This window comes from Epinephelus moara, chromosome 11 (genome assembly GCF_006386435.1).
Source record: "Epinephelus moara isolate mb chromosome 11, YSFRI_EMoa_1.0, whole genome shotgun sequence".
Lineage (NCBI taxonomy): Eukaryota > Metazoa > Chordata > Actinopteri > Perciformes > Serranidae > Epinephelus > Epinephelus moara.
Genome location: NC_065516.1, coordinates 12,390,839 through 12,406,352, shown reverse-complemented (window position 1 = coordinate 12,406,352; position 15,514 = coordinate 12,390,839). Strand labels below are relative to the sequence as shown.

The 15,514-nt window shown below is 43.1% G+C and overlaps 1 protein-coding gene across 3 annotated transcripts in view; it reads left to right on the top strand.

Moving 5' to 3' along the window:
• Positions 1-15,514, top strand: part of LOC126397681 (rho GTPase-activating protein 21-like) — a 108,303-nt gene that overhangs the window by 40,620 nt on the left and 52,169 nt on the right. Inside the window, exon 1 of one of the 3 annotated variants that reach the window (XM_050056609.1) lies at positions 10,760-11,360. The exons of 1 other annotated variant lie outside the window; for it this stretch is intronic. In XM_050056609.1, the coding sequence (XP_049912566.1) occupies positions 11,049-11,360 (312 nt within the window). In that variant the 5' untranslated portion in view covers positions 10,760-11,048. Of the gene's footprint in view, positions 1-10,759; positions 11,361-15,514 lie in introns of those variants that run through there. One more of the 3 variants, XM_050056610.1, reaches the window with a different exon arrangement.

The following is a 15,514-nucleotide window of genomic DNA, read 5'->3' as shown; positions in this document are numbered from 1 at the left end:
GCCAATACAAAGTCCTGCCCTCCTTAGTTACTGTTGCTAGGTCGGACAAGCCTGACAAAAAGACACATGGTGACCCCATGGCCATTTGGCTGGATGCACCAGGTTATTTTTCCAAGGATGGCATAGGCGTGACCTTTACTACTCTCCTTATTGTTGGCTTGTACTCATTGCCTTCTTTGGTTGGATTGGTTAGATTGGTTAGATTTAGGCGAAGCCAATCAGAGGCGGAGTGAGGCAGAGTACGGTGGGTCATGCCTACACCATCCTAGGGGAAAATAAACCTTGGCCGGTTGCAGCAGTGTGTACTAGATAGTTTTAGGCTGTCTTTGTTGCTTTGATTACAAACACTACTTCGACAGTGCAATGTGGTGTCCCAGTAATTAACTGCTAGCTTTTTGAATGAGCCAGCCTTTTGCATCTGTGCCATCTGGGCCTCATATGGAAAAGGCTGTTTAGATTGTGCTTGATAATTGATGTGACAACTTATTCTTGCAAGACGAGCTTAGCACATGGCGTATCTAAGTATAACAGGAAAGGGGAAAGTTGATCGAGGTTCTGCCGGTCACCAAGGTTGCTCAACTGTTTTTGGAGCACTGAGCGACAAGCAGCGGGACTTAGGAAGGGCTCTGCATCATGTTGTAAAGTTCAACCTTCCAGTTGGCATACATTTGTTACAACCATTGTTTTACTAAAAGACAATAGAACTAAATGTATCTGTTGTATTTTAGTTATTATAATTATTCCTACTGGACAAAAAAACAAACAGCTAACATCTAGCTTTTTGTCTTAAGTGGGAAAGGTCACAATCGCCATTTATTCCTGGGACAAATGACTCTGTAGTAGTAGGGTATTTATCTGCTCCAGCTCCGACCGCTCCAATCAGCAGTGTTGAAAACATGACACCTGGGATGACGCACTCATTTATGCCCCTTTTTTGGCACAATGCAATGACGGGACGCCATAAATACATCCGTCTGTATCCGCACAGCACTCAGACAACATGAAAGACAGACTGAATAAGTAACAGAAGTAACCACCACAACATTTTCACTGGTCTCTGTGCTGTTTTCTACTGTTTACTAACCCTAATGTGGCACACCAGATAAAAGAAACAGTCACACAGTAAGAAAAAAATAACTCCTATATAGAAATCAAAAAAATTTTGATGCATCAAGACACATCTATAACTCTTTTATATAGCATCGTAGCCCTCTGAATCAAATCAAGAGGTGCCTAGAGATTCCCACCACTGACTTAAACCCTGTGTCTGACGTGTTAAATGGGACCCATTGATAAAGACGGCTCTCACAGGTTAATCCCTGGTCACTCACGCAACACCTGCCACTGCTACTGCAGTTCAGGCCTGGTATAAACAGATCTACTAAACAGATTTGTCAACCTTAAGTTTATTAAAAGTGGTTGCTGTGGTGCTGGCACTGGAAATAGCACATGGCTGGCAGTTATTTTATATGTTTTCCTCTCAGTCACGAACACCAGTTCACTTATAGGAATTATGTTGTATAATTTTGTAGCAAGGGTATGTTTTTAACTGACTTATATCCATATATTTAAAAATAACGGGTGAGCTTTACTCCCGTCTAATGCCAACTGTTCTTCTAAATATTTCAACAAAGCTACAGTATAGTATAAAGAGCGTAATAATAATCGTAGAGTTACTACAAAAGGCACATTCACTCCTTCAAACTTAAGCCAAGCAATGTTAGAAACATTGCACAGAAGCAGGGTTTAATGGTGGGTCAGATAATGCATTTGGACCTACTGATCTTTGCCTTTAAACACAAGCTTATCTCACATCACTGTGTCAGTCTGACAGGAGTATAACTGTGTCTTCATTAGTGCTTTCTGATAATCTGAGGCTCTTTCTTGCTTCGCTTCTTTTTAACCATATGGTATCTCCCGAGGGAAACTGTCTGAGCGATGAGGAGAGATGCAATAATTGAACAATGACGAGAGGACTTTTTTTTTTTTTTTACATTTATTTATTCAAGAGGTGTTTGAGACGGGGTGGGGTACGGCTGTCATCACAAACATATTTGCTCCTTTTTTTCGCTGTCTGAGAGCAGCTGCCGAGGAGTGAATGAGCGGTCTGCTGAATGCTTGATTGGCAGAGGCATTTGTGTGGAAGTGTCGAGGGACCCTCTGGAGACAATTGTCCAGATCAAGCAGGGCTCCTTCACTGGGGGAGCTCGCTAATACGCTGAGCTCATGTGAACCCCCCCTGGGCTCTGAGGCTTTTGTCTTCCCTGTTAGTTTTTGGGTGAGTGTCCAACCCACAACCTCTCCTCGCTGCAGCCACAGCTCCTTCACAGTCTTGAAGGAAATCCCCTGTATTTTTTTTTTCTTTCTCCTGGACGTTTTTTGCTGCCGCGTGTTCCTTCTCTGCTCCACACAGATGGTCTCCATAGCAAACTGTGAATTTTGATAGTTGTTTTTGCCAGTGGAAGAGAAGAGATGCAGTGGCTCATAAATATGCCGTGGGCATGACTCACAGGGAGTTAAACTGGTAGCTTTTGTAGCTGTTGCGTCATGACTTATGTTTTGGTTGGATACTTTCTTGAAATGAAAGGAAAGCTGGTGCCAACTTCCTCCTCACAACAAAAGCATGCATGAGAAAAGGCAGTCATTGTGTTGCTAGTGGGTTTTAATATGAAGACTTCTAATGGGAGCTTTGACAGTTGTTGCAACATGATCATTTCTTGAGGGAAACATTGGCTCCTACTTGAAATTAAAATGTGAGTTATACATGTGGACATACTCATTCTAGTTCCTACATATTTGATGACCCAGTGCTGCAACAATACCAATGTTCTACAATACTACTGCATGTTTAAGGCAGGATAACTGAATGACAGTGGCAGCTTGTGTACTCATTACACTTTCTATGTGACCTCCAGCAGTCTCGCATGGCCAGACCCATCCCCACGGTGCTGTGGCAGCGCTAGAGAAAGGTGTGGAAGCACATGTTATTCTGCTATATGGGAAAATGCTCTGGCTTGTTTGTATCTTTATAGACCAATCACAATCTTCTTTGGCGACAGTAAGCCCAGGATGCAGCGGCGGTGCTCTTGCAAAATAGTGTCTAAGGTGAACTTGTTTTGGTAGAACATTTTCACGTGGGGAGGCGAGCCCTGACATTAAAATGGCTAATTCTTTACAAAAAAGAAACACCACAAAAACAGTAGGCCTAACAGATGTGTGTCGACTGTGTGATTCAACCTTTAGTGATTAAAATAATCTAAATTATATGATAATTGGTGCTCTGGAAGTGAAGCATGACTGTGCTTTTGCTTTGTAGGAGCTCACTGAACCCATTAAAATTACAGACAGTTCTCTCGCTGTATGTGGCTTTTGCAGAACAATATAACGATGATATCACAGAAGCTCGTTGGGAGTGGAACGAATCAGTAAATTGTTGAAGTCAGTGTCACTGGTGCGTGCTGCTGCCAGGGTAAAAACATGTGGCGAATCAACTCTGGCTGGCCATGTCAGAAAACAGATCAACATCAGGCATGAGAGTCTTGCGAGATGGATTCTGAGCTTTTATGGAGTGCGTTCACACATTGTTTTATTCGTTGTAGGTCTTTATAACAATTCACCAATAGAACAAAGAGGGCAAACCTAATGGCATGATCCAAATATTCATCAAAACTTGCCAGTTTCAGTGTGTAGTTGTTAGCTCAGAGGTTGTTGTTGGTTGTTCTAGTGGAGGGGAATTTGAAAATGGTAACAGGCAGATAGTGGAAGATAGGGAGAATGCATGCCTTAATAGTCGGCCAACAGCGGGCTTAAAGCCACGGTCCGCATCCAGTGTGCCAGACAAGACCGCCAGTGCATTGAACACAAATATACACAGAACATGAAGCTGGGGCTACAACAAAGGATTACTTGCACGACCAATTGATCGACCCAGGGCTGCAACTAATGATTATTTTATTCGTGTCCATTAATCTGCTGATTATTTTCTTGATTTAATAGTGTTGCTGCTGAAACTTTATTTTCTCCTCCAACAGAACAAAAGAAAAAGCCATGCTGCACTGCCTGTTTCAAATTGTATATTTCTTTCATTGCTTTAAGCAGACTGTTTATGATATTCCCAACTGCAAACAGCTTCTCTCGCTCACTTTCTTTGACCTCATTTACCCTCTCAGTTTCGTCATCTTCCCTTCAGGAGAGAAAGTCTGGCTTTGTGTGTGTACTCCCTCTTCTTCTCCGAGCGCATTGGCATATGAGAATGCAGTAAAATTATATTATACGCCCTCATACGCAGTACCTGACTCTGTTATTGCCTCCTACACTGAGATTGAGTTACTTATCTGAAGCTGAAACGCGATCAATCTGCTCCAGTATCCGCCTAATCAACGCCGGGCAGCCTGCTACCTCCCCTGGGTAGTCGATTGTAGGGTTCATACCCCTCGGTACCCCCTGAGGGTTGTATGAAGAAGGGCATTATGGGTGTGCAGTGGTGTGGGCGCATAGAGGGAGCAGTCTGTTCCCTGGCCCTCATTAGCCAGTCCTTTGTTACAGTAAGCCATACCTCGCGGAGCCCAGATGCAGCATGTCCAGATTAGATCTTACACCCGCCAGGAGTCCTGAAAAGCCACCCCGACTCGAGCCTAATCCTCCCGCAAGACTTTCTCTTTTCTTCTCGCTCTCTGTACCACACACAGACACACACACACAGACACACACAGCCGCAGATATATAAAGTTGGTCACACACGAGCACCAATTGGAGACTTCAGAATTACTTATTGTAGTTTTCAGAGGCCTGTCGGTGCCTTGTGTCTTTAATCCCCGTCCAGAGATCCTGTCAGCTGCTTACAGACCACAGGCCTTTTTTTTCCTCCTTTGTTACACAAATCAGAGCTGCAGATAATCATCTAATAAATCCGCGACTCCAAGATTTGAGTGGATTAAAATGAAACGGCATCATGAAACAACCTGGTTTTCATTGTGTTGTGTTCTCCAGAAATGTAAACATCTGAAACAAGTTTCACAACTCAAGGAACACAACTTTGGCTGTTAGGGTTTGGATTTTAAGGATTTTTCTGTGGTGAGTGTTGACGTACTGCTTTACATGTAAATATCAAAGACCGAACAGCAACTTTTCAGCTAAAAAGTTTAGCTCAAATGCACAGACTGGACTTATCTGCCCTGGAGTTTCTGCACACCACTAATGTAATTTCATCTTAAATATGACACACCAAAAAGCTTGTCGATTTCTCCATCCTTGTCTTTATTTCACCACAGCTGCAGTCTGGATGTTGTCTTTGGCCCTGCATGTCATGTTGTGTGAAGCCACAAGGCCATTTGCAGAATTATCAGCAGGGGGACTCCAAAACCAAATTGCTCTGTGTTGGGTCCAGCAGCCTTGAGCGGTAAAGGCGCAACACATACATCAGTTAATCCTCCATCTGTTGGTCAGTTATTCATAGTACCGCTTTCCACACCTGCTGGTAGAATTTCATAGGTGTCTGTGGCCACGCTCGCTGGCCTTCATTGGTATTATTATTATTATTGGATGGACAGCGTTGCTTACAATTTACACCTCTGTGTGACCTCCATAAATTTTTTCAAAGCATTTTCCGGACTGGTGTTAAAGAGCTGCGGCCAATTTATTGTGCGTTTGAACATGGTCATCATCCCATTAACCTGTTGCTGCTTTTGTCTTTTTTATATCAAAGTCAACAGAATACATTGTCGCACAGCCAAAATAAGCATTTTGAGGACGTGACTTCAGGCTCTGGGAGTTGTTTCTGGCCATTTTTTCCATTATCTGACACAGGCCCCATTTACACTGGTAATTTCAAGCACTTTAGTACACTCATATCACATCAAGGCATCCCTGTTGGCCAGCTCATAGATCTCACTCCAACTTGTCTTGGTTTTCTTGGGCTGTATGCACATCAGGGTCACTCCCTTCTAGTTCAGAGAGTAGTGTTTGGTAACTCCCATAAGAACCAGAAGAAGAATAACCTCTGCTCTTTAACAGTTAAGTTGTAACAATAAACAATTAGCAATAACACAGTTGATTCCGATTTATAGACTGCGAGGAAGACAAAAGTTTTAGCATCTTCACTGGCTCTAAGTGAAATTCTGTGTAGCTTCAGCTGCCTTTATCACAGGGGTAGAAATGGATATGATAGGACACTGGAAGTGACTATTTCCACAGACCGCTTACCAGGCTTGATCAAGATGTTTGGCCTTACAGCTATTACAAACTGATTACATACTTGCCCATCGCCCCCACCTTTGTTTTCCATACCAGTGTCCATGTTGATCAAATGAAAAAAAAACTGATTTGTAAAATACTAAGCGTGTTATTAATACCATGGACGCTACAATCATAAACTAGAAGTGTCTGCGCCATACAGCAGCAGCAGAGTCACAGCACAGAGCTTCGACCACAGTATGATGACGTGATCGCAGTGAATTCTGCCAGAAGCAAGCCGGGACCTTATTACCTATTACTTATCTTTATTACTACTGGGGTGACTGCAGCCTGAATGTTGAGGAGACCAAGGGGATGATAGAGGAAGAAGCATTCATTCTTGGGTGGAGAGTCCATTCTGTAAGAGAAGACGGAAATGAATAGGAAGAGGGAGCCACCGCTGAGCCCGAGCCGCAGCTGCAGCCCAAAAGAAATAAACCTTTGCAAGTTTATTGAAATGAAAAGCAGGCACTGCCACACCGATTTTGTTTTGTTCAAAGTAAGCGGAAGATCTAAAGAACTTATGTTAAAGATCAGAGTAAGAGCTCTTCAGATATTGAGCGTTGTTGATGAACTTTTCTAGCACCTGTTTTTTAACTGGTGGGAAAGTTTTCTTAGCAGGGTCTTCCTATCTCTTACTGATGTAGTTACAACTGGTAGGAGTAAAGACCACGTACACTATACACTCATTTTTATGAGTGCATTGACAACTTGTCAACCTCTGTCAACATCTAGTTGTATTCTAATCCCTCTAGAACGCCTCTTGATGGGATAGCTGTCCGATCTGCCCAATATGTATGAGGTGTAAACAGGCTCATCGTTTCTGCTACCTGAGAAGTGTTGAGGCTACACCGTCGTATTCAGTGTAATGCCTTTAGGCAGTCAACAATATTCACATTTTTCTTTTGTATTCAGGTAAGCCTCTGATGAAAATTACCACAGCACGTCTCTGAAGTAACACTGTTTACCGTGAGTCATTGATATGCCGGGACATGATTCCTCCACTTACCTAACTCTGCAGCTACAATATCTGAGATGACCTGAATTATCCTCGCTGTATCAGTCCTGCCCAGACATTAAGTCATGATCCAGCTTACCCACTAGTAAACAGAGCAAAACTAAATCCAAAACACACATAAATCCTTTCCTTTACTTCAGCCTGTTTGCTGTAGAAAGCATCCTCAACGCTAATAATGTTTGGCAAGTCTCAAATCACCTCCTCTGCACTATTTGCTCTCACCCTTAGTCACACCGATCTATACATAAACATGGAGACGCACACAAACCTTGAAATCACATGAGCGCCCACGGAGAACACCCCGGTTCAGCGGCCGACATTGTTGTGGTGTGGTTCGTTGCCACGACAACAGCACAATATTTCTGGGGCGGCATGTCTAGTTTTTGTGTCTGCATGGCACCAAATCCACTTCCTGGCCAACAGGAATTCCATTCAAGGATCTTTTTTTTCCCCCTCCTTTATCATGTGTTTTAGATTTCCAGGAATTTAGAGACGTATATGATGTGTGTTGAAACCCTTTAACAGTCTGAAATTTATTAGTGGAGGTAAGAAGCACTTTCTGACAGGAAATTTTTACCTCTAATGGGCTTGTAATGCTCATGTAAATTCACTTATATATATGCAGTAGACTGTATGGTTCCCATATATAACCATTCTTATGAGACATAATCCTTGTTTTGGCTTCCACAGGTCCAGTGTCTCAACTGGCTGTGTTTGGCGACGTCTATTTCTGCCATCTTTTCCATACAGAATACCACATGCTATATTGAGCCGAGTGAATGTGGTAACAAGATGCTCATAACAAAACGCTGAGAGGGAACATTCCACCACTGGGTTTCTGATGTTGTTTTCACGGTCGCCACCGTCTCGGATGGCAAATATTCCTCAGAATCAAAATAGACTGGTATTTACGTTTTCGCCATTTAGCAGACGCTCTCATCCAGAGCGACTTTACAAACCACAGCGCCTGTTGACAGACAGACATTGGAAGTGAACCAGTAAATGCCCAATTATTAACTAATAACTCACCCTGGAGACGCAGTGAGGTATTGAAATTCAAAATAGACGAAAGGCAGACCCATTGTCCTCAAGCAACGTTACACAGACTTATTCAACATTTATTAACAGGCCATCTCACAGCACATAGTCCTGATGTTGCTGTTGGAGCAGCACGAAAGCTCCTGAGAGCTCTGAGATGAAAATGTGATTAAATATTAAATTGATGTTTTGGCCCTGCTCTCTACCAGAGAGATTTACTAAAAGGTATCAGGGCTGAGTCCATCCTGCTCCCAACTCTCTCACTGCTCCTGAAATAAAGGCAGCTGCCAAGCCTCTGCGGGGTTTTGTTTACCTGGAAGGATTGAGGAGGTATTCCCCTGTGGCATGGCCGGCCCTCTTATGCAATACTGCGAGGCGAGTGCGAAGGGAGATTTGGTGGTTGCAGGTGGTGGAGTTTAGATTCACATGAGGCTCTAATTCAGAGCAGATTGTCCTGAGTGAGGAGGTGGGGATTCACTGTCACAGTCAAGATGATTTTAGCCATTATGGGACAGTTTTAGGGATTGAACATGTAATCTTTGGGTTTGTGACAGTTGTCTAGATTTGCTCCATTGTTCCACACAGTCAGCACAGTTTAAGAAATTGCTTGTAACAGAACCTTCTTGTAAAATAACATCAACAAACTAGATGCTCCTTGGTGCTAATGAAACCTCAAATTGGGTTTAACAAGGGGATAATTTTACTATTTTACTTTTCTTAAAAGCTCTGCACTCCCACAGAGGAGTTTTCAACCAGTCTTACTAATAAAACAAAGTCAGGTTGAAGTTAGTTGGACCTGGGCTGGGAAATGAGTGATGTCACTACAGGGCACGAAGGAGGTCTGCGCACTGTTGGGTTCCAATTAAACGCTTTATTTCTCATTTTTCTCCTTTTAAGGCAACGTTTCGATCCACAGGATCTCCCTCAGGCCACCAAACTCTGTTAACTAATAAGAATGCAGCCCAGTTGGCAGGAAAAAATATTGGCATTGTGCATTTCTGTAAACCATTGATATGTTACATCTGTAGGTTTCATATGTATCATCAACATCCCTAAAGTGACATAGTCTACATTACATGTTTATGAGCTGAGTCTCTCATGAAGGGAGGGGGTGGTGGATGGTGTGACACCTAGGCAAGACATCTGCCAAGGAGCAGACCACTTTTCAAGACCAGTTTTGTTTTTAACAAGACAATGTGGCATTTCCAGGAGTGGTTGTGGCAACAAAAAACAAGTCGTTTACAAAGCGATGTCGACACATTTCCAGTGGTGGTTGTGGCGACAAAACCTGGTACTTTAAGCCAAAACAGGATCTTTTCCTAACCATAACCAAGTGTTTTTCGTGCCTAAACATAACCACACATAAACCATGGCGAGGTCAGAACATACAATTTAAAATTTAAACGTGAAGAAACACAAGATAGTGAGGGAGCTGTCAATCAAAAGTTCTGTAATCTTGACAATCTTTAGAAAAAGTCAATTTGGCAACATAAAATACCTGGACCTGGGTGGACTGTAGGTGTGTTGGCCTGATAAATCTGATTGATTAATGAGAAGTTATGTAATGCAGTCTATTGTTATATCACCAAATCCTGCTTAAGACTAATTTCATACTACAGCAAGCATTATGGTATGTTTTGTTTTATTATCAATCACCTGGCACAGAAAGGAGGCCATGTTCCCTGTTCCCACTTTATCAACTTTACTCCAGCATCTGTCTTTTTATTTGGCATGTCTGTTGATATTGTAAAACAGTTAAAAGCTTAACCAGGGCTGTGGCTGCAAATTCGCTTTTAACTACATGCTCTATATACATTATTCCGTTGCATTGCTTATCCTTACCTAACAATGTTTATCTGTATGGACCCTATTAAATAGACAAATAAATAAATATACAGGAGTTACTGTGTGTTTATGCAACTCCTGGTAGTCTCTCAGACCACAGCGCCTGCCACCCAGGCGTCAGGTCTTTGTAGTTTCCAGATGAGCTGCAGGCATGTGAAGGTGGGTGGGTCGGCTCGACATTTTTGTGCCTTATAGATTTCACAGAACCCATATGCTTCCTTATCTGTATTAGCCCCACTTGACTTCTTCCACCGGCTGTGAAAACAATCCAAGTTATTCCCGTCTCCTGGCAGATAGCAGCTTTGCTCTGCTTGTGCTTCCTGCCCGAAAAAAAACTTTTTTGAATGTTCCTCATATTTAACTTACCTTCGACTCGTGTGTGTGCGTCTCGTCTTCTCCTTTCATTTGTTCTTATGATTTATTGATTAACACGACACGTGAGTCTGTTGGCGAGCTCACAGCAGCTAAAACTTTTAAAGGCTGGCGGTAGAGGAGGAGAGTTAGAGAGAGATGGAGGAGACAGGAAAGGAAGAGAATTCACTTCAGGCCGCCTGGTGTGTGTATGGGAATATGTGTGTGTGCATGCATACTTCAGAGAGAGTTTTGTGTGGTGAGTGGGTGGGTGCGTCAGTCAGTCGGCCCGGGCTCTCTGCAGTGCACTCAGCCGCTGTGCTCTCCTCTCGGCTGAGTGGAAACATCATGTGTGTGTGGGACGCCCAGAAGAACAGCCCTGTTTCTCCACAACCAGAATAGACAGTTGAGGACGGAGCGAGGAGGGAAGAGGACGCAGAATGGACTTGACCATAAACTTGGAGTAGAGGACGTAGAAAAGAGGAACCAAAAGACACCGAAAGTGGAGCATTGTTGAGGACAGTTTTTATCTATTTGATCCTACCACCTCAAACCTGGCTATGCCATGCTGGCCCAGAGGAACGGGCTCCCTCCAGGCTGTAAGCCTGTTCCTCTGAAGGATCACCCAGACCTGCGGGATGTGGACGTGAATGCTGAAGGATGCTGCTCCCTCTCTCCTTCCCCGTCATCCGGAGGGTGTCCCTGGGCTCGGTTGGCCGGGGTGGACGGCTGCCTGTCGGAGCCTTACTGCCTCTGGTTCCAGCTTTTGGCCAGAGCTTACTGGGGAGAGGTGGAACTGGGGCTCACCAGTCCTAATCGCAGCGTGTCATGGGCTCGGCTCAGAGAAGCCTCCAGGAAGAACTGTGTCCGATCTCGGGTAAGGACAGTCATGCATGAGAAAGATGGAGAGCATCCTTGTGGAGTGACATTTTGAGGAGGCAAGCTGTGATGTAGCTTTGAGGCATTTAGGATTACCCTGATCTGCTTAAATATGTGTTGAGGTGATATCAGTGTTTGGCAGATGTATATAGGTTTAGATAGGAAGCATTTGATATGGGAGGAGAGGTTAGGGGCGGCTACACTTTGTTGTGCTGTCTAAGGAATTTAGCGTGCGTCATCCTGCTCTCCAGCGGCAGGGTAGTCCTGTTTCACTGACCGATATCTTTTGTAATGCGAGTGTGTGTTTGGGTTTTAGGTTTTATTTATTGTTGGTAGTTACACAGCGACACTTTGCTGCTGTCAGAGGAAGATATTGTTTATTTTCCAGCTGTGTGCATTTTAGAATTTCATCCTCTGCCATTTCTTTTTCACAAAGCATGGACTGAAGCTTAATGGAATGAAGTCATTGTGCAGTGATGGAGCACATAGAGAACTGGAGGCATATTTTCCTTTAAGTATAGTGAATAAGGGTGACTAATGTTAAAGTCTGTGGTCAGAAAGGGAGCGAAGTTTGGAAAGAAAAGGCGAGAGGGAGTGGAAGAGGTAGATCCATGAGGTCAGACGACCCAGGAGTGACTCACGCACTTAAAAAAGCAATAGTGTGGAGAAGAGCTGAGTCCACAAGTAATGCCATTCAAATCCATCTCATATACAAAAAGAAGCAGGAATAGGCATGCAAATGCACCATCCCGCAGGCTGCGACACCATATGGCAGCACACAGATCAAACCCTCAGTGGCACATAATGGTGACTGTATTTCTGAACAGATTGCATGCATAATTGAGTGTCAGGTAATTGTGTGAGCTTGTTTGGAGCAGATTTACAGTATTGTACCTTTTCGAATGTCTTTCACTGAAGAACGATGCAGCTGTAGTTTCCCTTCACTTTGTGCCTTGCTGCTGCCTCTCTTGCTGTATAATTCAACATGTTATATATAGAAAGAGATGGAAAATGTGTGTGTGTGTCTGTGTGTGTGTCCCTCTTCCATGGGGCATTTGAGCCAAACGGCTTAGCTATTGCATAATACAGCATTAAATTTTAAGCGTGAAATCAAAACAAACAGCTGAGCTGGACTGTCAGCTCTCCCCTCCTCTCTCTGTTACATTGTGGACTGTGGCTCTCTGCCAGCTCCACACCACTGAGTATTGGTGGTGATTTCACCAGTCATACCATTAAGCCCACACCCATCCCGCTCTCTGGAGGCCCCTACATCTGCTGCTCCCAGACAGGCCGAGGAGAGGTGCGGATAGAGAAGCCCGAGGGGTGGTGGGGAGAATGTCTTTGTTTTGGATCCACACCTAAGATGTATTTTGGTAGGAGAAGAGCCTGCAGAGAGCTCTGGGTTGAGGCTCAAACTCTTGGCAGGCTCGACTAGCCCCGAGTCACTATGGTGGTGTTAGCAATAACCGCTAACGCACGCCCTGTGGTGCAGCGGTTCAGCTCCATCATTACTTTGATGATGGATGTGACAGAAGTCTCGCTGCTCAGACAGCTCGCAGCAGCGGGAGAGGTCAGAGTGTTTCACAGTGATGACGCAATATAGAGACATCGTGATTAAGTGTTAGAGAATATTCCTGATGAATCTTTAAGGTAATGATAAATCTGTGTTGTTAGGCATTTGAAAAGGCTTTGGAAAATAGATGCAAAATGGAGTTGAAGTCCTGGATGTTTTCTGAGAGTGGTATTGTTGTTTTGTGTGTTTGGACTATTGCAACACATAACATTTTTGACTTCTTTGTACTTTTTGAGTGAAAATAAAACAGCACTGCTCTGAATTTATGATTCATACACCAACATAACCATTCTCCATGCATGTTTAATCTGACTCGCCTTGCTTGTGTCAGCACGTGCAATAGATGTGGATGCAACAGCCTCTGTCATGGTGATTTATATCGTCTGTTGTCCACGTGTTTCAGTCATTCTCCAGATGTGTTTTGCAATAGAAAAGTGTTTATCAATGGATATTGTTTGTGTTCCACTACAAAGCTGAACGTGCTGCAAAAATGTCTACCCATGCTTTCATGCAGAACATTGGGGTATTGCCTTGCACATTCTTTAGCAGTACATTTTGTTGGTAAATGTGAGACGGTCATGCCACACATGTCTGAATCTTAACAACAACAACAACAACAACAGAACTCAAGTGTGATGATTGGTCAAATTAGCGGTAAAGTGGCAATAATTGGGCAAAATTTCAAGGTTGTGCAGAATTCACAAGGATTGATATAATTCGTTTTAATTGTGATCACAACATCCTGGATGGCTGATTAATAGTTTGGTTATGGTCACAAAATAGTAATAAAAAATGCCTTGCACAATTTTGCAGAGCCCAATGCAACTCCTTCAAATTGATTGATTCTTCTAACCAACAGTCCAAAACTTAACTTAATCCTTGTGTTCAGTATTACAGCTGTCGCCATCTTGTTTTTTTTGCCAGAAGTGACCATATTTTGGTGAGATGTGAGATGATGGCGTTGTGGAGGAGCGAGGGGTGGATCTGACTGAGGACACAATCAGCAGACAGCCTGTCACTCAAAGCAGCCCGGGCTTAATTATGCATACTTTAACCTTGATAAAATGTAAATAGTTTAGAGTTAGAGTTAGATAAAAATTCTCCCGCCCATACAGTTGTCATGAATGTTGAAATTGGCTATAGACACCAAAGCCTTTTTTTGTACTAGGCTGTAAACATGTTTATTATTGCTGTTAAGTTGGGCATTTTAACATGGGTGTCTAAAGGGATTGACTGTCTTCTGGAGCCAGCCTCTAGTGGCAATTCGAAGAACTGCAGTTTTTGCTACTTGGCTTTATTGTTCAGCCCCTAAGGTTGCTGCTTGGTCCACTTTGTCCAATTTCCATGGGATGGGGGATTTGATTTTCCTTAACCAATCACAGGAGACCAACATGTCCGGCTACGATGTTTGGCAATATTAGGAAGATCTTTGGATTTAGAACAGCCTTCATAGCAGCGTCTAGTTTGACTATAGTGCTTGCCATTGTTGCTGTTAACTCTTATTGGATCCGTTGCACCGCATGACAACTCTTGACGACTATTGACAACGGCACTAGTCCCGTCCATGGTGCTGATTGGCTAATCACTACTCCCCCTGTGGCTGCGTCATTGGTTGTTTTTTTATTTTAACCGAAGCTGTTTCATGTCATGATGCCAGACCAGTCAAGTAACTTGAACCTGGTTTAGTGGGAGGATTCAAAGGTCTGGACCCAGGCAAGCTTTTGCTGTATTTTAGTTGGATATATAAACATACGTGAGTTCTTTATACATGTTTTGGGAAAAGGGTCAACCAATAGAAAAGTGTTTCGATAATTTCGATAATCAATTAATCGTTACAATCATTTTTTTAAACTAAAAATGTGACAGCAGCCTCTGTTCTGGTTCCAAATGTGAATACTTGCTTGTTTTCTTCTTCTATGATATTAAACTGAACATATTTGGTCCTCTTTGTCAGACAAAATAAGATATTTAAAGCTGTCAACTGGGACCCTGGGAAACACTGATTAATATTTTTTAGACCAAAATGATAAGTCAGTCAATCTACTGAATATTTTGTTCCTGAACCAACAATGAAGTTGCAGCTCTACATCATAGTATTAAGCGAATGACGCAATCTTATGTTTAAATCTAACATGTGACCACCCATACTCCCTCTGTGTGTATGAGTGTGTGTGTGTGTGTGTGTGTGTGTGTGTGTGTGTGTGTTACTGTGTGTTTTGTAACATCATATTCAGGAAGAGAGTTATGAACGTAAACTGCGGTGACTCACTGTATTTTCAGCTTAGCTACAGTTGCCACTTGACACCAAGTCAACGCAAACAACTTTTTGTTACAGAACATTAAAAGTCCGAGTTTTGCTGCTGATGTGAAGCACGCGTTGTGTGATGTAGGCATAAATGTGATATTACGCAAGGGAGAGCTGCCAGCATTTAATGGTTGTTTTTATCCCTTGTGTTAGTCACAGAAGAAATGTAGAAGATAAGTCTGTCATCATGCAAACACGCCAAATAGCCCTGCAAAGCCCCAAATGTGCAATAACTAAAGCCATATGTATAGCTGTGTGGAGCTCGGGGCAGTAC